The sequence below is a fragment of the Silene latifolia genome, chromosome 2 (genome assembly GCF_048544455.1).
Source record: "Silene latifolia isolate original U9 population chromosome 2, ASM4854445v1, whole genome shotgun sequence".
Taxonomy (NCBI): domain Eukaryota; kingdom Viridiplantae; phylum Streptophyta; class Magnoliopsida; order Caryophyllales; family Caryophyllaceae; genus Silene; species Silene latifolia.
In genome coordinates, this window is record NC_133527.1 from 12,124,579 (window position 1) to 12,146,746 (window position 22,168).

At 37.2% G+C, this 22,168-nt stretch overlaps 1 protein-coding gene across 1 annotated transcript; it reads left to right on the forward strand.

Annotated features, from left to right (window-relative positions):
- Window positions 1-11,595: 11,595 nt before the first annotated feature.
- On the forward strand, window positions 11,596-21,553 carry LOC141642278 (lipase-like). The gene is made up of 11 exons (XM_074451038.1): window positions 11,596-11,832; window positions 11,927-11,996; window positions 13,564-13,643; window positions 15,608-15,673; window positions 15,766-15,813; window positions 15,917-15,984; window positions 17,550-17,622; window positions 17,736-17,897; window positions 18,841-19,035; window positions 20,812-20,900; window positions 21,156-21,553. Exons 2-11 carry the CDS (start codon window positions 11,930-11,932, stop codon window positions 21,367-21,369), a joined length of 1,062 nt encoding a protein of 353 aa, XP_074307139.1. The 5' UTR covers window positions 11,596-11,832; window positions 11,927-11,929; the 3' UTR covers window positions 21,370-21,553.
- Window positions 21,554-22,168: the final 615 nt, after the last annotated feature.

Sequence of the window (22,168 nt, forward strand, 5' to 3'; positions counted from 1 at the left end):
TCCAAAATAGAGGGAGCTATTGATAACCTAAACTCTCGGCTTTCCAACATAGAAAACCAGTTCGCCGAAATGGGTAAGAAGCTTGATGCCCAACTTCTCAAAATGAAAAGTGTCCAGACAAACCCTCAACTTGACAGTCTTAAGGAGAAAACAAAAGCGAGCAATCTATTCCTAGTTCTTCTCATCCAAGGATCAAAATCAACAAAGGCAACCTCATGGACCCTTCGTCAAAGAAACCTAACAACTCTTCAAGGTCATTCACAAAGGCTTCCGAGAATAAGGATACACCTCCTAGGAAATTTACCAACATTTGTATTACATACATCGATGCCCTTCATAGACTCATAGAACGACGAATGTTGAAACCTATCGGTCCTACACCTGATCCAGAAAAGAAGTCTAGGTTCTGGGATGAGAATGCCTACTGCAAATACCATAGAGGAAAAGGGCATGATACAGAGAAATGTTACAAATTAAAACATGTCATTCAGGATATGATCGAAGACGGGAAATTGTCCCTCTCAAACTTTAGCCCACAAGGCAACTTAGGCGATCCTCATGGATATACCGCTTATCAAGAAACTTTCGTTGACTATTACCCTTTTAGTGTTCCCAATGACGAAGATGAGGTGCACAAATGGGTGAATGCTCAAAGTCAGATGCCGAAGTCAGTTGCTGGAAGAGTAAATATTCAAGCATGGGTCGATGATTACGAGTCTAGATCTAAGATCGAGTCGAAGTCCGGATCCGAGTCCGAGTCCGAGTCTTAGGCTTTCTTTCCCCAATTGTTCTAGTGTCTTTCATCGTTTCCATTCCTAGTGACAACCTGGGGGCTATCCCACGAGTCACATGTCTTCTCGAGTCTACGTTAAATACATTCATTATTCAGTTCAATAAAAATACAATTTTCACTCCATATATTCTATCATATCTCTTCTTTTATCCTTTTTCTGCGATAACAAGAATTAATTTGAGACCTTTTAAAACAACAACAACACATGACAGTCGATGTGAGTGCATTTAAATAATGTTCCGTTCTATGTTGTAGAGGACCTGAAACTCCGTGTTCATTTTCCTTACCTATTTCGTGTCTGGAAATAGAAACCTCATTATACGAGCCTATCTCAAGAGATTCTAGGACAAATCTAGACCGTCTCCCTTGTTACCAATCCATGATGGAAGGCAAGCCCATTCCCTACAATAAACAACCTGTTTACTAAAAAGACCAACTTGTTTCCCACCAAAGATGTTAGTCTGACTCAAATACATGGTAGCAAACAAATACAAGACGATACGAGCCATGATCAAAGACAAAGGCTCAATCAAGAGAAATGACCGAAATCAATATCCAAGGCCGCAGTTATGCCCGTAATCAAAGATAAAGGAGTCAAAAGAAAGAAGGCTCGATCAAGCAAGTCAATGTCAATATCCAAAGTCAAAGTTATCTTCAAAAACCCGAATCAAAAATCTGAGCAAGAATCCGAGATATATTTTAGACCAAGAATCTGAGTCTGAATCAAGTTACAGTATAGAATCAAGACATCGATAAATATGGTTAGCTAGCACCCTCACTTAGCCTTTCACACATCACACACCCTAAGTCCTTCTCGAGACCGTTACGGGGAGATAGTTAGGAATTTTGAGAATCCTCTAAAGCTTATCAAATATACCCATACTTTAGGGCTAAGACATGGAAACTTGATCCCGCATCAATTAACCCACCTTTATATGCTCAGGCTACATCAAGCCAAGACTCCATTTCCAAGCCATATTACAAGACATAACCCCATTAAGCCTTAACTCCACAAAATCAAGCTCCAGAGATTTTTTCATCAAAGCCTCTTATTACCGAGCTCCACATTCCAAATATCCAATCCAGTTTCACCTTGACCTAGACACGGAGTCTTCAAATACTTTGATACCTAGGACAGGACATACCCATACCATCCTTAGGGTCCACTTTTAGGTGTGCTCACATAACAAGGAAATTTTTACAAGCTTAATCATACCCCTTTGGTCTATGATTAGAGAGAGTTATCTCAAATAGATTCTTCGAGTCACCAAAGGAATATTACCCTTGTGACCCCTGCACTTTAAGGTCATAACAACATAGCTTAGGCACACACTTGAACTACGAGCATGGTTTGATTTCACCTTTTCACGTGGATACGTAGGCAGTCTTTTCTTACACAAGAAGGATACAACCACAACACCCAGACAAAATTAACCAAATCTTAGAACTACGATCTGGTTTGATTTCACTTCACGTGAATACGTAGGCAGTCCTCAAGGACACAACCATCCCCACTTCCAACTCTCAATCTCAATTATCAACCACCTCAACCATCCCAATTTTCAACCTTCCAACCTCAATTAACATCCCTTCCACAACCACCACCTCTATACTGGGGCTCCTTATTGTTGCCCAGCCTCTTTTTTTACCAAAGTCCAGAGTCATCTTCTCATCCTGGGGGCTTCTCTTCCGAGATCCCACCCTTCCTTTATTCCTCTCTTATTTAAGTCTAAGCTAGTGCTCGGTCCGGACACTGACAAAGATCTTAGATCAATTCTCCAATTTATCGTGCCTCAGAGGGGTCTCTTTTACAGCAAACAGTGGTGAAAGAAGTCTTAGTAGACAGCTGATCTATGCCTCATGCCTTGCCTTTATATGCCCCCATCTTTCTTGCAATTCTTCTACCTTTGGAACCGATACGCATTGTCACCCACACTTGGCTAGGGGTTGCGCATACTTAAACAAAGTCTGTCAAAGTCATCCCTGTGTCGCGTCAAATCTAAGTTAGTGTCGCGTCAGTCAAACCTAAGTCTACATTTCGCGTCACGTCCTAGTAGATCTGTGTCATGTCAAGTCCTATGTCTAAAGCCAATTGAATATGCATAACGCATTACAAACGATAAATTTCTTTGAACAAGTTTTAAACAAGTTTTAAAAAGAAACAACTTTTGCAAAACTTTTGTGTTTCCTCATTTGAGGTCCATGTAATAATCGCTTACGTGCATATATTAGATTGCATTCTTGTGTGGCTACTAACCATGCAGGTAAGTATCAGAAGCAGTACTTTATTAAGACCTCGCTTGTCACAACGAGCGAATATTCTTTGACAGGTGTTTCGACACACCTCTATTCATCGTTCCCCCGAGTGTACACGGACGGACATTCCCTCTCGAGACATGGAGATCGGTTCCGATTATGTTCCCCAAAGAGAGAGTACAGACGACCAATCGCCCCTCTCGAGACATGGAGATCAGTTCCCGATTATGTTCCCCCAACGAGAGTACACGGACAGACAATCACCCCTCTCAATACGTGGAGATCAACATCAACCCCAAGACTTATCGAAGTTTGTTTGAAGACGACCCAAGCAGCTTCTCCCAGCAGTTCCCGCTTACATCCTGCTACCCTTGACATTTTTGTTTCCTCATAGAGTTCGGTAAAGGTGTCGTTCTCCAGAAGTTTCTAAACCAGAGCCTCCTTCCTTAGGTTCGTAAACCCAAAGTTAGGATTCTTACCCCTAGATTCTTAGATCCCAAAATGGCTTCCTTTAGGTTCACAAGCCTTTAAGCTCCCACACGAACGTCCTTAGGTTCATAAACCCATAAATTCTTTTGGAGTTCTCATACCTCAGAAAGCTTAAGTGCACGTGTTTAAAACAAGAATTAGTAACCCAGTAAGTTCCTAAACTTAACCCTAGGATCCCAAATCCTCTTAGGTTCACAAGCCTTTAATTCCCATACCATCTGTCATTTTTTGTTCATATACCCAGGTTCACACACCTAGCTTCTTTTAAGTTCCCAAACTCCCTAAATTTCACATACTTATACCCTTTAGGATCATATTCCTTTAGGATCACCTTTTCTCTTTAGGATCACCTTTTCTTAGAGTTCATACACCCAAACCTTGGTTACCCCTTTTAAGTTGAACTTATATTTGGCCTCCTTCCCGTCGATGCTTTCCTTTAGGGTCCCACACCCTAGCACAATCCTTATATATCTTTTAGGTCTTACCCTTAGCTCCTACGCTTAACCTTAGCTCCTACGCTTAACCTTAGCTCCTATGCACTTCCAGAAGCATCACGAGAAAGAAGTCTCAGGTATGGTCTCTTCTTATGGCTGGCGAGCCTCCTTACATAGTCTAATGGACTTTAAACGACCTCCCCGATAGTCGACAGACTCTAAAATGTTCCCGACGACAGGTCATTGGCTCAGACCCCTTGAACCGCCTCGCGTCGCTATAGTCGTCAGGTTGTAATCTTCGATTCACCTGAGGGCTATACTTTGACTTTCGCCTTGTCCAAGCCTCAGTCAAAGTGGGGGCTCTGTAGACACCTCGTTTCTGCACCTCCCGCCAAACACCCAGTGATGATTGGGCCACATGTTTAGCATATGTCGCGATTTTATGACGTTTTGTAAATCGGTTAATAAAAGGTAACTCAAACACTTGTGTCTACCTCATGGTTGTCATCTAGGTGTCATTACGGTCGTTTTGGCAGTAATTAGAGTTCATTTGGAGACCGGGTCAAAAACCGTCTTCATTTCCTATAACCGTCAAAACCGAGTCAAAAGCAATGTGGTTGTCTACCTAAGGTTAGGATGTCATAAAATGTCATGAGTATTCTCATTTTGAGTCACATGTCATTTCATTAGGCTAAACTAAAAGTTTACATTACAAAATGTGCATTTCATTTAGCTAAAATGACAATCCGAACTTTAGGCCCGTTTTACGAGGTGATAACGACTTTTTTGGGTCAGGCCTATTTCACAGAAAGTTCTAGATCTCTTTCTTAGCTTTCCAACGCTACCAAATTCACCTTATTATGAGTCTTGTAGAGAAAATTATGCCTAAAATACGACAGGCTGTCAAACGCGCTTTCTTGCGCAGGAGGAACCCGATGAGGAAAGGACGCAGCAAGTGCTGCGCCTCTTCCAAGGGACGCAGCACCTGAGGCGCCTTTTCCTCAAGGTTTTCTTTTTGTCCAAGTTTCCGTGTTTTAACCTAAGTCGGTTATTTCCGGATCTTTCCTTCCGTATCCTAGTCTTACCATAATTCCGTCGTGTGATTAGTATAAATAGAGACCTTCGGTCTCACATATTTCTCACGCGAGTGTCCGCCCTTCTCTTCTCCCTTTGCATTCTAAGACCACGCTCTTGCTTATTGGCGCCTACGTGCTTGAACTTTCGACCACGTAAGCTCGGATCTTTCTGAGTACCAGTCTTGTTTTGCATGACCGACCAATTTGACCAACTCCACTGCACCATAATCAATTAATTAAATCAATTTGCTTTTAAATCTTTTTTCAAGGGCACTTTCATATTTGCATTATAGATCGAGTCGAGTTACCACTAAAAACCGATTTAGTTAAATCTCGCGACGCTAACATGTAAGTCTGAGGGTGTAAAATCCCAATTTTATTTAATGTATTTATTTTCTGTATTATAATTAATGTAAGAATTTATGTCATAAGCATGCTCGAAACCGTCTTTTAAAACCCTTTTTAACGGAAGTAACACATATCTGACGTGGGGAAGAATCGCATCAACTGATGCGCCTTCTGGAAAGGGCGCAGCATCCGTTGCGCCTCTTCCAGGGGCTACTTTCAGTTGATGCACTTCTTCTTCTTCCTCGGGTTTTTGTTCCTTTCGTCTTTTATTTTTCTTTCTTCGTTATTTCCCTTATTTCACCTAATAATTTTCAAATTAGTTTTTATGAATCCATTTCAATAATTTTCGACTTAAATCCCTTATAATTAATATTTGCGGGTTTTCGTCACAAATTCAAACTCGTATTTTAGAGACTCGATTCTTTCATATCAAGTCCCTTTATTTCGTCTTTGATACATATTTTAAATCTGCTTTCTTCATCAATTCGTAATCTTTTGTTTCCACCATTAACTTCAAGTTTGTAAATAAATCAATTCCAACATCGTAAATAATATCTAACTTATAATAATTCGTTTTAAATTGTTTTCGTTCACTTCATGACGATCCCAGATGCGTGTAAATCAATTAATCACTTCTACTCGAGTTACCAATCAATAAATCAATGTAAATTAACCAACGTACATTAACAAACCGCGAGTCTGACTTTCACAGTCCGAACCCAACTCAAGAATAGACGCAGGAAGTGTTGCGCCTCTTCTAGAGGACGCAGCAGATGCTGCGCCTGTTCTGAGGTGGTTTCTGCCTTTGAACTCTTCTCGTTTTGACGTAGGGTTTCTAATTAGGATTTTAATTAACCATTTTCCTAATTTTCCATAATTTCCATATTTCCATATTTTCCATATTTTCCAAATTTCCTTATTTTCCATATTTCCATATTTTCCGTATTTTCCTTATTTTTCAAATTTCCTTATTTTGCAAATTTCCATATTTTCCATATTTTTCTTATTTTCCAAATTTTCCTTTTCTTCGTATTTTCCTTATTTTTCAAATTTTGTATTTCTTCATATTTCCTTATTTTTCAGTTTTCCTAATTTAAATCAATTTCCAATTTCCTTATTTTTCCAATTTTCTAATTTTCATTTATTCTTTTATTTTATTTCTAAAACTCTTTTGGGCATGTTTATGACGTAAATTCAAGTTTATCAATTGTAATTTATTTCTTTATTTCGTATTCGTATTTATTATGTATGATTTATTTATTTGGCATTCACATGTAATTAATCTAACATTCACTTTGACCCCAATTTGTGTGCTAATTACTTGTTCACTGACTTAGTTAATTCTCACATGCTAGGATCAATTTATTGGATGTTGCATTGCATGCATATAAATCGACAACATATCGAGTATAGACAATTTCCCTAATCATTAGTAGAGGCCACTATCGAGGCGGGCGGGATTAGGTGTTCGATCAAAAGAGCTTCCTAATACGTACCCTCACCCCTTACTCCAGATCTCTGTGAACACCCGTGTTCATTGGCATCCACGAGAGTCATTCTAGACATAGAATGCTAAGGGTAACGAGTTATTGGTGTTCATGTCACTACTTTGTGTCTTGACATGGCATGAGGTATTCGAACGGTTTCCAATTTTCCACAATAAATTGGTGGCGACTCCACAAATGCAAACGCTTGTTTCCCAAGCGCCCCCGTAGGCCCATTTCCACAGTTTGGCGACTCCGCTGGGGATAATACACTTACGTTTAGCCAAAAGGGTGAAACTTGAACAAGGTTAGGGAATAGTTTGTACAAGACAATTGTCTGTTTTCATAACTCGGTCTTCCTAGATCGTTTCATTCGGCCTTCCTAGGCCCAACCCAACCCATTCGACCAATCGTCCCGTCTAAATGGTCCTAATTCTTATTTGGGCCTAAGGATGGATAGCGATTGACGTCATCCATACTATGGTACTTACTCTTGTTTGTATCAAGGACTTTCACTACTTGAGGAAATGGACTAGGAATCGGCCTTACTCTTGTTTGGTACGAGCCTCTCCACAGACCCCGGGTTTGATTGTTCGGTATGGCAACGCACCCTTTAAACCAAAACCCTTTTAAATGCACCCAGCATCCTGTTATAATGCATGTATACATGTTTGTATCATATGTGATCACCATTTTGTAAACAAAACCATTTTGTAAAATAAAATCCTTTTCAAAATATAAATATTTTCAAAATAGCGCAAAATAAGCCTAAACTCTGTCCATATGTCGAGTCAAACTTCCGGCCTAAAACCCATTTCAAAACCAAATACAAAAACAAAAAAAAGAAAAAAAGTCCAAGAAAAAACAAAAAACAAAAAAAAAAAGTCCAAAAAAGAAAAAAAACCAAAATATTTTTCAAACCGTGTAAATGTAAATATGTAAACTCAATTGGGCTAAGTTAGAGTCAAAATTCAAACCGACTATGTCCTAGTCGAAACTCCTTCGAGTTATGAACCCGTCTTCATTTACGTTTTGGGTCTTTTCAAAAATTCAAGTCAAGTCCTAAGGCGTCACGCCGTTATTTTGGACTCCCTACCCAAACTCAATTAGGATCTAAACATTTCCACACCTCGACTCACGCACTCGAGGCTAACACATCAAGTCATTCCAAAATCCGTTTCTTGAATTCTCCTAATGACATGTTCGGGACACACATACCCGAACCTCGAGTCAAGTCTGTCTTAAACAACACAAATTAGAATTAACACGTGTCATCAATCCCGTCAATAAGGTCAATCATATGAGGTCACTCCGTCAAAGTTAACACTCGAGTCTAAAATTAAAAGTCAAGCACCGTGAATTCAAACACGAGAAGTCGCTCACGACGTTTCACGAATTCACAAGTCAAGTCTAGATTTGTCATCTTGTCCCTTTCTTTGTTTGTTGCCTTAGTATGCGTGATCCCATGTCGAATCGAGTTGTAATGCGCGTCATTTCTGTCGAGTAGAAATCCAGCAAGTTCCGTTAGTCAGCAAAGTCACGAAGCAGTTCAAGCCACAATCACCTTGTCTCTCCAAGACGTTTATGCCATGGTCCTTATTTTCCATATTTCCATATTTTCTGTATTTTCCTTATTTTTCATATTTTCCTTATTTTCCAAATTTCCTTATTTTGCAAATTTCCATATTTTCCATAATTTCCTTATTTTCCTTTTCTTCATATTTTTCTTATTTTCCAATTTTTCCTTTTCTTCATATTTCCTTATTTTTCAGTTTTCCTAATTTAAATCAATTTCCAATTTCCTTATTTTTCCAATTTTCTAATTTTCATTTATTCTTTTATTTCTAAAACTCTTTTGGGCATGTTTATGACGTAAATTCAAGTTTATCAATTGTAATTTATTTCTTTATTTCGTATTCATATTTATTATGTATGATTTATTTATTTGGCATTCACATTTAATTAATCTAACATTCACCTTGACCCCAATTTGTGTGCTAATTACTTGTTCACCGACTTAGTTAATTCTCACATGCTAGGATCAATTTATTGGATGTTGCATTGCATGCATATAAATCGACAACATATCGAGTATAGACAATTTCCCTAATCATTAGTAGAGGCCGCTATCGAGGCGGGCGGGATTAGGTGTTCGATAAAAAGAGCTTCCTAATACGTACCCTCACCCCTTACTCTAGATCTCTGTGAACACCCGTATTCATTGGCATCCAGGAGAGTCATTCTAGACATAAAATGCTAAGGGTAACGAGTTCTTGGTGTTCATGTCACTACTTTGTGTCGTGACATGGCACGAGGTATTCGAACGGTTTCCAATTTTCCACAATAAATTGGTGGCGACTCCAAAAATGCAACCGCTTGTTCCCAAGCGCCCCCGTGGCCCATGTCCACACTCGTTGTGACTAATCGCGATCAAAGAAGTTTAAAAAAGGTGCCTTAAAAAAGGATTTTGTTTTGAAAATGAGTTGAAAATATGTTAATTAAAACATGTTGATTGACGAATTGAGTTGGTCAAATGGGTCGGTCGAATGCACGGCGACAGTACCAAACAAAATGTGTAAGGCTTGTGTTTACGATCGGTAGGTCGTAAACACGTGTCGATTTTGTGACTTAGGAAGTCGAGTCTAGAAGTTTAAGGGAGAAGGAGGGGGCGGACTCTCGCGTGAGTTTTATGAGGTGTGAAAGGTGGTATTTACAGAGAAATCTCGGGAGGTAGGTCGGTTGTGTTTGCTTAGAGGCTAAGCAGACACCCTAAAGAGGCGCGAGCTACCTTGTGACTGAAGGGGGTGTATTGTCTCTTTCAGAAATTTGGATTTTGCATTTGTTCTAACCAATGTTTTGTTGGTTGTGATTTGTGGTCTTTGAGGTTTGCTTAGCCGTGTAAGCTTCCTCTTGGGTGATATTTGGGGTAGGTATATTGTGTCTTTGACTCGGGTTTGACCCGTGTGAGTCAGAATTTGAATTTCGAGTCGGTTTTTGGCCCGGTGTCGGTTTTGACTCTAATTAGGGTCATTTTAATGGAAATGATATGATAAAGACATTTATGGCATTATTTTCGACATTCGAGATTTGGGTTGACTCAGGTCGACTCGAGTTGCGGATTTCTGAGTCGGTTTTGGGTCCGAAGACGGTTTTAACTCTAAATAGTGTTATTTTAATGCAAATGAAGTTAGAAAACTTTTGAAATCATTTTTCATATTCGAGTAGTGCATTAAACCGTCTCATGTATAGCCAATCCACGCACACATATCAAAAACACGTTACAGTCCGATCATCATCGGGTGGTTTTTGGAAGGTGCAGATACTGGGTATCTACACATGCACAGCTCTTCTCGTTGCCCAATTGTCTTGTATAACTCTATTAACACTATATGAGCGTAAGAGACGATAATCCACAAAGTAGCCCAGGAGGCAGTTTTCCCAGAAAGCAATAAAGTCATCCAGATTATCTGGATGTGGCGAAACAACACTGCCACTTCGTGAAAACCTCCATTCATTAAGCAACCCAGGATTACCCTCAGCTTCAGTGCGAAAATTTATATCATTGAAAATATTTTCCAGAACAGGTTTTGCGTCCTCCACATAAAAGAAGGGGTTATTATCCATTTTGATGAAAAGAGTTACTCGTAAAAGATAGAGAAACTAAGAAGAAAAAAGGAAGATGAAGTGATAAAGAGAGGAGAAGTTCTGATGAGGAAATAAGGAAGAGAAAACTGACACACGTATCTTGGCAAAAGCAAAGAAGAGATTTAGCCAATTATTTGGAAAGGTAAGCAATCATTAGATTTTAGAAGAAATGAAACGTTAAAGAAGGATTTTAAGAAACCAATAAAAGCATGCAAAAAGCAACCGGGTTTTAAAATATTTTGAAATATTTTAAAAACTCTCAAAAAGAGAGGAAAGACTCTCACTAAACCTAGAGAAAGAAGTCAATCTTACAAACTTGTTGTTTAGCTTTTTGACTCTTCTAGACTCCGGTTTTATTTCAATTGGGTCGTATAATTGGGATTGCCATTTGAATCCCTTAACTTGTAATTTAACATAACTTAACTACAACTTATCTATGCTAAAGTACTTATATTCGTCTGTTCGCACTACAAACTTGGGAAACCAAGCCACATGACATCTTCATGGGTTAGGATGGCCTCGAGGAAGGCCTCCCGACTTATGGGAGTGTCATAGGTAGACTCCTAGGACGTTTCTTAAGCCACTTAACAACATAGTTATTCTGAGTCTTGTTCACCTCTGGTTTCTATACCTTTTGGCATTATCGTATTTGGCATGCCGACATGCTCTATAATCTCTACGAACACTTTGGCATCTTTTATTTGGATATTGTGCACCGACGCATCCTACTTTTGGATCACGAAGCTCCCACAAGTTGCAACATGTTTTTGTTTAGCCTTTTAATCATGAAAAATTAGACAAGCATTCGTGACTTGACAGTTGTTTTGTCATGACATACGGAGTATATTTTAATCAGTATTCAACCGAACGAAAAAAGTACTATTATATCAATATACAAACAAAAAAACAAGATAATTATTTTAGTCGTATTTCATTTCATATAATAATCCCATTCAAATCCGCATCTGACATCGAATAAATCCAACTTGTTGAAAAACCATCTTATCTCTCTTTTTTTTTTTTTTTTTTTCGAAAGGCCAATTTAGAGTTTAGGCATTACTCATTTACGTACAGAAAACGGAGTAATAACAATTAAATAATCAGTCGGATATAATTCCCGTCTTTCCCAACTTAAAATTACTCCCATCATCATCATCATCATCATCATCGACAGAGAAAACCCCCAAAGCAATTAAACTTCGTACACGACAAATTCAACCCCCATTCCCCAATTAATTCCAACAACCCTAATTATTCTTCCAATTTACGCAAACAATTCTACTATTCCACTTTTAATTTAACTCTAAGTGAGTAATTTTTATTACTGATTTCAATTTGCTTAATTTCTTCATCGAATTATGTTTTTTCTGAAGTAATTTGATTAATTGATTTTGATCGCAGATTATGGAGCGAAGTAGATGGTTAATGATGTTGCTGATTTTAGGTTTATTTGGAGTTTGTTATTGTAGAGGTATAATCTTACTTGCTAATTCAGCTACTTATTTCTTCAATTTCAATTGATCGTATTATACTTTGCATGTATTTTCCGGAATCGATTTTATGCAGTTTAGCTATTTCAGCTGTGAAAAAGTGAGTTTTACGTTCAATTTTGGTGAAAGATAAGATTGAGATGATGGTTTTAGGGTTATGATGAGGTAGTTTGAGTGGTACTTGACCCGTCACAAGTTTGTGACGGATATATCCGTCACAAGAGAGACCTATTGTTTCTGATGTTAGGTATGCATTGTTTGTGTTCGATTTTGCGTTTCGTTAGGAACAGGAGTTGGTTCAAATGTAAGCGGTTCCTATATCGTGAAGTAACTTTCGGTTAATGCAATTATCAGGCAATTTTCATCATGTGTCGTCTTGAACTGCTTTGCACAGACGGACTTATTGTCTGGCTATGGGCGGGTGCCAGGATGGTCGATAATAGGAACCACTAAGGTAGTGTTGACATAGACAAGTTTGGTTAGTGGGTATAATCCGAATGATGATATGCTAAACCAACTAATATATACAGATTAATTAATGTTGAGATTCTTCTTGAAATACGCGGTACTTTTGGACTTAATATTGGGGGTGTTAGAGACTTAGAAGGGAATGTTCTATGCATCTCTGTAGATGAGTTTTAATATAAACAATAGTATAGAAACAATTTTACTGAAAATTCTGGAAGATAGTTGCAGACAATACCTTTCACTACTGTTAGACGTTGCGATATCGTAAAGAATTATGCGATCCATACCAATTCCGAAATACCTCTGATTATTGCTTAAACATCAATTCCAACTTAAGTGTGCCTAGACTAACTTGATACATACAACCCTTTTTGCCAAGGGATTTCCTTCCGATAATATTAATGTCGGAGTTTTGATAATCAGAAGTGGGTTATACACTTATACTTGCCATTGATTACATAAAGATGCACTTTCCTTCTAACTTGATACATACAACCCTTTTACGTAATGGGATTTCCTTCTGATAATATTAATGTTGGAGTTTTGATAATCAGAAGTGGGTTATACACTTATACTTGCCCTTGATTACATAAAGATGGACTTTTCTTCTCATTGTCCCGGTGATTTTTTAAATATCTTCTTAGGGACTTTACATGCTGTATTTGCGCTTCAGAATACTGTCTGATTAGCCCATGAGACGCGAGCTTCACTTGATCTGCTACCAGCTTGAATAGACTCCAATTTATATTAGGGCTTTGTAAGCTATTGATCTCTTACCAACAGTGTCCTATAACAAGCCAAGCTAATCAAGGCAGGGTTATAAATTTTGTTACCAACAATGTCCTCAATTTTTGGATGTTACCCTTGTTCTTCTTGAATTTGTTTATTGTATCTTAAAATGATAGTTGTGAGGTTGAATGTGTTTAAGGTTGCTTTATTAGTGGTATAGTTTGTTTTGTTGGCAATAGTATGTGATGGAGTTTGTGAGGGTGGCGTTACGTATTAACTGCTCCTCTGGTTGTGTGCTGATAAATTAGGTGGGGTTAGCTGTCTTTCTGACTCCGTTATTTTCTTGAACAGAGCTCAAGGTCAAGGATGATAATCGGCTTCCCCATTACAATCACACACTGGCCCAAATGTTGGTCCAGTATAATGCTGCTGTAAGTATTTCATGAACCACCTTTATGGTAATTATTACAAGATGTTATTATATAGATCTACCTCATCTAATGCTCCTTTTTTCGTGACTGGTGTAACAACTTACATTAACGGTTTTTAAAATAAGTGTCGGTCACTGCAATTTTACAAAACAACTATGACCCTCAGATAGGGTCAATGCCGTTTGGTTGTAACTATAGATGCGGACACGGCACAACTATTCAACATGAAGTTTAATATGGCTAGAAGATTACGCTTAAATTAAAATAGGTAAATTATGTTAGGATATAAGAAATATTTGTCGCTTTGTAGAGTTGAGACTATTTTGAAGAATGTAAGTGTCTTAATTCCTTTGTGAATATGTAAATGACATTCAAAAGTTGTTTGTCGACAATGATTTGATAAGAGTTCGTTAAACATTCTACCTATCAATTTTTAATTCAAGTCATAATTGATGACAACCCTTTTAGATATGCTCACACAAAGAACTTAGTCACTTGCATTTATCATATGTTTATTTTATGAATATAACTGGAATCAATGTGACAACATTTAAACCGTTAGTAGGAATCAATATTATAGGAGAGCAAACGAGTTGACTAAGCTTCTCGTAACCACCGTTCTTCAACTAGACAAGAGATGAGTAATAAATAGTTTTCCATGGTAAATATTTCCTTATATATTTATCATATTATTATTCAATTATACTGATATTGATTATGTTATCATTTCATACTATTATTTACGAGGAGATAAATATGATATTTATGCATACATTCCCAAATCGGTAGAATTTTCTATCAATTATCCAAAATTAGACATGTTGTCTTCAACTGGGAGATGGGGATACAGTTGAATTGAAGTTTTGGACACTTAATATTTGTTGTTTTAGTAGTCTTTTTACATTTTAGTTGGATTTGTTATTGTTAAATATTTTCTTAGACAATCAATTGTTGTTTAGGATAAGTTATGGGATCCTTGGAACAACATAATTTTGTAGACAATCAATTTGGGATCTTTGGAACAATCACACAATCAGTTTTTACCTTTATTTGGACATTATAGTTGAGTTTTCTGTTTTTCATCTGTTAGTATAATTATCACCCTTCAGATTTTATTTTTTCTATTGTAGTTGTAGTTTTTTAATGTCCTGTAAAATTTTATGTTGGAGAGTCGTGTCGTATCATTATCTATATTTACAGTCAAGACATGTCCTAGACAATATCTGAGTATCATAATTTTTTGGAATTAGAGTGTCCGACACACTGATGTGTAACATATCTTGGTATGGTGGAGGTCACCTTTGAAATCTAGAGGTCAAGGTATCTTCTTGGCTCACTCTTTGTATGATAGAAGAGTAAAATTTATATAATAGCGTGCTTACGATGAATTGATCTACTTGATCATGATGCTAAAAAAATATCAATTCTTAATGTTGCATACCGTTACCATATAACTTGTCTCTAACTAGGGGAAATAGCTTAAAGCTAAAAGACTGCATTCTTTATTTACCGTATCAATATGATATCGGATGCTCCTTAATACATCCATGACACTGCATAAATTGGAACACAATTTTTGAAGTTCATAATTGTGTGGCAGTAAAACAGCATTTTGAAGCATATGTATTTTAGATTTTTTATTGATGATTTTGTTTAAATTGGGCTTATTTCTGGAACATTGCTAATAACAGCAGGATCTATTAGTCATCGGACTATAGACGTGTACTTTGTTAGAGACTGATTGTTTGATTTTGTGTAACGGCACTATGACAGCAATCAAACGTCTCATGCCTTAATGTTTTAATTTAATGTTATCTACTTGAAGTCACAAAGTTTGTGTTAAGAAGTAGCAAAGTTTACAGTCGGGCTACTGAAGAGTGAATTCATATGTAACTGTTGTGTTGTTAAGGTAGCATTCAAAGGCAATTGACAGTCTGATTGGATGACTTCTTTGCCGTCTACAGGTTTATGAGTCAGACTTGACAGAGCTATTTACTTGGACATGCTCAAGATGTAATGGCATGACAAAGGTTTTTAATTTCTTGATCATTATTCACTTTTATCAATGAGTTGGTTCTGCCATGGTATATTTATATTAAAAGGGCTCTTTGTAATGATACAGGGATTTGAGATCATAGAGCTGATAGTTGATGTCCAGCACTGCTTGCAGGTAAGCCTTTCATTAACTTTCTCGTCATCTGACAATGTGTTTGTGCCTTATTCTTTTTCAGATTCTGAAAATACGTTGCAATCTTATTGTATGTTTTCTGCAGGCTTATGTTGGCATTGCACAAAATCTCAACGCTGTAATAGTTGCATTTAGGGGAACTCAGGAACACAGGTTAACATAACTTCCATGTTACTTTTGAATACTCCTGCAGTTTGTTTGAGTCTCTTTGTCACACTCTGTTAATTGGTTGTTTGACTCTTACGGTTCCGGTTTCTAAATGTTAAGAAACCAGTTTCACATGTTATGGCTTGCTGCTATATCAAACTTCATTTGATGGTGGATGAGAACTAATAAGACAATATCTTGATGTTTCTCCCATTAACAAGATCTGCTCAAAGTCTTTTTGGTCATCATCCCAGTTTACCCGCCAGCACAACCTTTTTGTTGTTTGCCTAGTGCTCTTTTCCCGACTTACCTGAATATTAACCTTATAACTGAACAAATGATGATTTGCTTGTGTACTTCATGGATAACCATCTCAAATCCAAGCAAATTAACTAGTTGGATTATGAATGGCCAATATCCATTTTCACAACCATGATGGATATTTGTCCACGCTTTACAAGTTATTTTTATAAAAGCGCGCTCATGTGGCATACTTAAGTGCTAGTCATTATATGGCACAAATGTTATTGCTCCACAAACGCTAGGCGAGATGGCGTGCACAAGACGCTCAGAGGCACACTTTGTTACTTTAAGCTTGGGTATCTCCTTTCCTAATCTTTTCTGTGTGGAAAAGAATTTACGTTGACTTTTGGGAGGGAAATAGAGGGATGTGTTTTTCCTCCCCTCCAATTACTCATATACTCAATTCACTAAGCAAACAAATAAAGTTGTCCCCTTCTCTTTCACTCTCGTCCCTTACCCTCCAAATCCTGCATCCATTTGCACTCTCTCCTAGAGAGCAAAAACCAATTTCACACCCACAATGGCAAACTCTTCGCACATGATTTTTTTTACTACCCTCTTCCATCACTGCTAACAGACGTACATATTGCTTAACTGCATATCATAATGGCTTCGAGAAACAGTACAGGTGAGACCGTTCATAGTATCTGGAGAAGTAATGGAGTCTTCTGAACAAGCGTCTCGCCGATATAGTGATGTATTGGAGTAATGTAGTTTTTAGTGATACCGATTTTCGGGGTAGGGTATCCAATACAGGTATAGTCATATAGGTACATATGTGAGGGCCAGAATCGGCATGGTTTTGATTTTAAGATACAGGAGCTGTGTCCAAAATCGAGGGGATGAATATGGGTCGATGTATTCTGAACAAATTTTAGTTAAAATGTAGAGTTCTATAAAGTGCAGCAATTGACTGATTTATGAGATGTGACACTTCGAATAATGAAAAAGTATACTAATGCTCAAGTTATAGTATGATGTAACAGTCAATTAGAGCAATCTCAATACAAATTCTAGCATGGTATCTGCAAACATCTTCTCTGTGTTTCGACACAAGAGAAAAGTTGCTTAGGTCCTTTCCCCTACTCCTCTGGCCGGAGACTTTGAGCCAATAGGGTAATGTTGTTTCTGATGGTAATCTGCCTCATGATTTGCCACTCAGTAGTAGATATTAGATAACGTATCACAACTTCATGCATAATTTTTTTTAGTTCTATCTGTATTATGAACTGTAACATTAATAGCCTTATTTTTTTTTTGTTCTGCAGCATACAGAATTGGGTTGAAGATCTGTACTGGAAACAGCTTGATCTAAATTATCCCGATATGTCTGATGCAATGGTAAATACGTCATTTATGTTCTACTCACCTGGCTTGAGGCCACATGTCTAATTGTTTTGGGTTTTGATCCCTTGAGTCATGTCACTTGAATTCATATCTGTTGATATTTGTAGGTCCACCATGGATTTTACTATGCTTACCATAACACCACCTTGCGCTCTGGAGTCATAAATGCTATCAGACGAGCAAAGAAGTCATTTGGTGAGTTAGACGTCATCGTGATAGGGCACTCAATGGGAGGGGCTATGGCTGCCATTTGTGCCCTTGATCTCGCGGTAATGAGCGTTAAATTCTTTTGCTTTGTCACTTTTTTTGGCAGCAGAATGCTAATGGCTTCCTTGCAGACCTCTGTGTTTGTAAAACCTTAAATTCTCAACATCTGAAGTATATTTTTCAGTTTTGATAATTTTAAGTAATCAATGCAATTCCTTCTGGGAATTATGGAAAATTTTCGTGAATATTGTATTTGATTTTCGATATGATTATTTCAAGGATTCAGGCCAATGGATGAAAATGAGGGAGGCTGAGGTAATGATTGGTCATTGTTGAATGGACATGCGATATAATGAACGAGACAACCTCAAATGAAAAATACACGCTTTAATAGTAATATGAAGCGTTATTGATTTATGCCGGTAAATGGTTTCTCCAGCCTGAAAGAACTGTAGGCAAGGACACATAATTTGACGCTTGAGAGGTACAAGAGATGCTCAAGCTAAGATAAGGTTGAGCTGCATGGGTTGATCTGAACACAAGTGGTTAATCAGTATAGCGATGACTTGTAGTTGAGTGACGGAGAAATGTCAGATGGGTCCGGGGAGAGTGATAACTTGGCTTATTTTCTTGCATGTGTTTCCCCTCTTTTCATCCTGTAATACAGTATCGTAAAAGAGATTACCGTCCTTTTGTCATAGGCTTAATCTCTCTCTCTTTTTCTTGTGGGATTTAGAGTTGCTTGATGTTTATTATTGTTTCACCTGATCAATACTTTGGCTGCTTTTTACCTTTCTCTTTGTTTATTTTTTCTTTTCTTTTCTGATCTCTCTCTCTTTCTTCTTTCCCTTGTGTTCTTTTCCCACTCATTGTAACACTGTATATTAGCTGTCACAGAATCAATTTGTACCAAGTTCTATATTGCTGTTATAGCTGCTGCATGTTTCTGGGTAGTGAATTCCTTTATTTATTTTATTTTATCTGAGGTGCCTGTTATGTTGACAGGTACATCATAATATCGACAATATTCAGGTTATGACCTTTGGTCAACCTCGTGTTGGGAATGCAGTTTTTGCTTCATATTATACCCAACATGTTCCAAATACAATTCGTGTCACCCATGAACATGATATGGTGCCGCATTTGCCTCCATACTACCGTTTATTTCCACAGAAGACGTACCATCACTTCCCTAGAGAGGTATGTTTATTTGACTATTGTGATATCTTAATGCCTCATACGGAGTATGTTTTAGTCTTTTAGTTTAAAGTTTAAACTAAAAAAGCATGTGACGATTGAGTGATTTGATAGCATAAACAGTGAAACATAATGAATGGCAATTTCATCGAACCTACCTTCATGATGTTACATTTCAAATTACTACATTAATTTGTGATTTGTCGACCACAAATGAATCATAATGATGAAGTGAAGAATCTCGGGTGCTGGGTATATGATTTAGTACGTTAATCAAGGGATTTATCGGAGACTATTCACTTATCACTATACTTTTGGTTTTGAAGCATGATAGAATAAAAAGTATAAATTATTCATTAAACTGTGTGCACTTATTATATTGTGAAGTCGTAGTCAGTTGGTACATTTCTCAATGCAATGTCTATTATGGGTCATTCATAATCTGTTTCTTTGTATTTGCAATATGGGAGTAACTTTGTCTGACGTGTTGACTGTTTCGATAAACACGGTTGAAGAATCTCAATATGTTTTCCTTATTTTCCCGTGTTTGGTTTGAGTGAACAGAATTTGAAAAAAAAAAATCTGTAATGGAAAATAATGTTTTTTTCCCGTGTATTTTTTTTTGAAACCATGAAACACTTTCCGAAACCATGAAACACCAATCTTATTGGCATCACCCTCTTCTTCCTCGCTCCTTTTCTATACAATTAAACAAAGAAAATTTATTTTGGAACTCTATCCCCAACTGAAACCTATTTTTCTACAATTTTTTTCCCTCTTAAATATACCTCCTCCCCAGAAATGAAATGAAGCCTGAAGTTTAGCAAGGAAGAATTTATGACATAAATGTTTAAGAAAACCAATTTGGCTTTATATTGGAAGATGATTGTAGAGGTGATCCATCTTAATAGGTAAGTAATGAAGTCTAATGGGATATTAGAATGGTTGTGTATAGTTTCCTTTTATTTGGTGAAGGCGTATATGATAAGAGTAACATGGTGACATACTTTGATGGATGACTATGAATCAAAATCCACGCAGCGGGCTTTATGACACAAGCATGTGCCTCCCTCTACATTTGTCCTTCGATGCTCAAACTCACCACTTACTGTTGTCGTACCCCATTTCACCCTATACAAGACGGACAAGGGCACAGGACATAATTTGACATAGTTGATCAGATTCTTGACCTTAGGTTTTGAGACACCGTCACACCACTAGATAATGAGATTGTAAAAGACGCTTAGAATGGCCAACACGTCTTGCTAAGTTAAGAACGTATAGAGTACAGCTATTCATCTTATCTCGAGAGTCAAGAGAATGAATCCAATTAGGTCCATAGCCTGAATGTTACCAAGTGAGACGCATGTTTGTGAGTCTGAGCTACATAAAATTTGTCCGAACACCGTCCATCCGGTGTTCAGCAGCTTCTTATACATGAAATTATGAATAAATCATATACTTGGAAGTTGGAACATCAAGACATAGGCTTTACGTTGAGGGATTTGTCTGTTGCGAACCTTGCGGTGTTGGTTGTATTTACTGTGGTTAATGGGTTATACATTTATACACCGAGAGTAATTTACTGTGGAAGTTCAAGGTTGTATTAATGAATAGTAGTTCATGTCTTCTTGGTATGTTAACTGCTGTTCTCGAATTTTTTTGCCAGAAGTATCTGAGATTATTTTGTGATTAATAGCTACTGCATGTGTGACTTGCATCTTACTTTTTTCTTTAGAATTCGTTTTTTATCTGCACTCATTTGGCTCTGAATTTCAGGTGTGGCTGTACAACATTGATTTCGGAAGTCTAATGTATACTGTCGATAAGATCTGTGATACCTCTGGCGAAGATCCTTCATGTAGCAGGTAAAATCGGAAAGGCTTATTGTTAACTCTTGACTGCCTTTTCTCTTGGAGAAAGCTATACTATAGGGGAGTTTGATAACTCGATTCATATGAAAGCAATTCAAATACTATTAATGTGATATGATCTTATGTGAAGAGCTAAGCAGATTGTATCGTCAAAATATGCACTAATTTTGTTTTCATATGTTTTAAAATTATTTCATACAGAGTATCCTAACCATGTTGGAACATCTCATTTTGCTTTGACATGTGCAGGTCAGTTTTAGGGAACAGTGTGTTAGATCATTTGGTCTATTATGGCATCAATCTGCAGGCGGAATCGTGGAATTCTTGCAAGATTGTGACTGGTCCTCGTCTTTCAAATTACATATCAACAGATAATGCGGGAAACTTGAGATTGTCTAAAGATCTCTCGTCTTCTGTCCTTGAACTGGATCCACATACAACATTTGGGGCAATGACCTCGTAAATTCAATCCAGTTATCTTTCAGATGGTGTATGTGTGTATATATATAGCTGTGAGCTCTGTAAATTACATTTCTAATCCATGATGATGGTGTAAATAGTAGACGCCAAGCCTTCGTAATCTCGCTGTAACCTGTAAAAGAATTCTTCGAGAATTTGTTAATGATAACATTGCGCCTTTTATATTAGAGAGCTCCGAATAATGTTCTTATTCTCGTCATACATGATATACATAACGAATAACTACTCCTTCCGTTCCGGTCAATAGTTTACACTTAGCTTTATTTTTCGCTCACAAAATAAAGCAAGGGTAAATAGCGAAAAATAAAGCTAAATGTAAATTATTCACTGGGATATGGAGTACGGAGTGTCAGCAAACAACTCACCTTTTCTTTATGCATACTATGAAAAATTGAAACTTAGATCCAAATTGTAAATCCGATCAATATATTTCAAATAACTACGGAGGAGTATATCAGAGCGCAAAATGTTATTGCTCCAATTCTCTTAGTAATCGAAATACTTTCTATTAAACGCAAAATAAGAGTAATCTACGATGTGCTGAACGATAGTCATAACTCATAATCATGCAACGATACATGCCGATTCCATGATTTAACATGTGCCAATGTATTAATAACGTTATTACTTCGTATTACTAAGAAATAAAATTAAACAATAGATTCAATCTGAAATTATCTTTGAAAATATCAGTTAACTTAACTCAGGGGCGGATGCAGGAATTTTGTGTAAGGGGAGCGCCGTAAAAAAAAATTATTACATTATATTTTTATCGTAAAAAC

Coding starts and splice junctions, on each gene's coding strand:
- LOC141642278 (XM_074451038.1), top strand. CDS start 11,930: ATGGAGCGAAGTAGATGGTTAATGATGTTGCTGATTTTAGGTTTATTT. Junction 15,985..17,549: donor AGGGGAACTCAGGAACACAG/GTTAACATAACT, acceptor TTTGTTCTGCAG/CATACAGAATTGGGTTGAAG. Junction 19,036..20,811: donor ACCATCACTTCCCTAGAGAG/GTATGTTTATTT, acceptor TCTGAATTTCAG/GTGTGGCTGTACAACATTGA.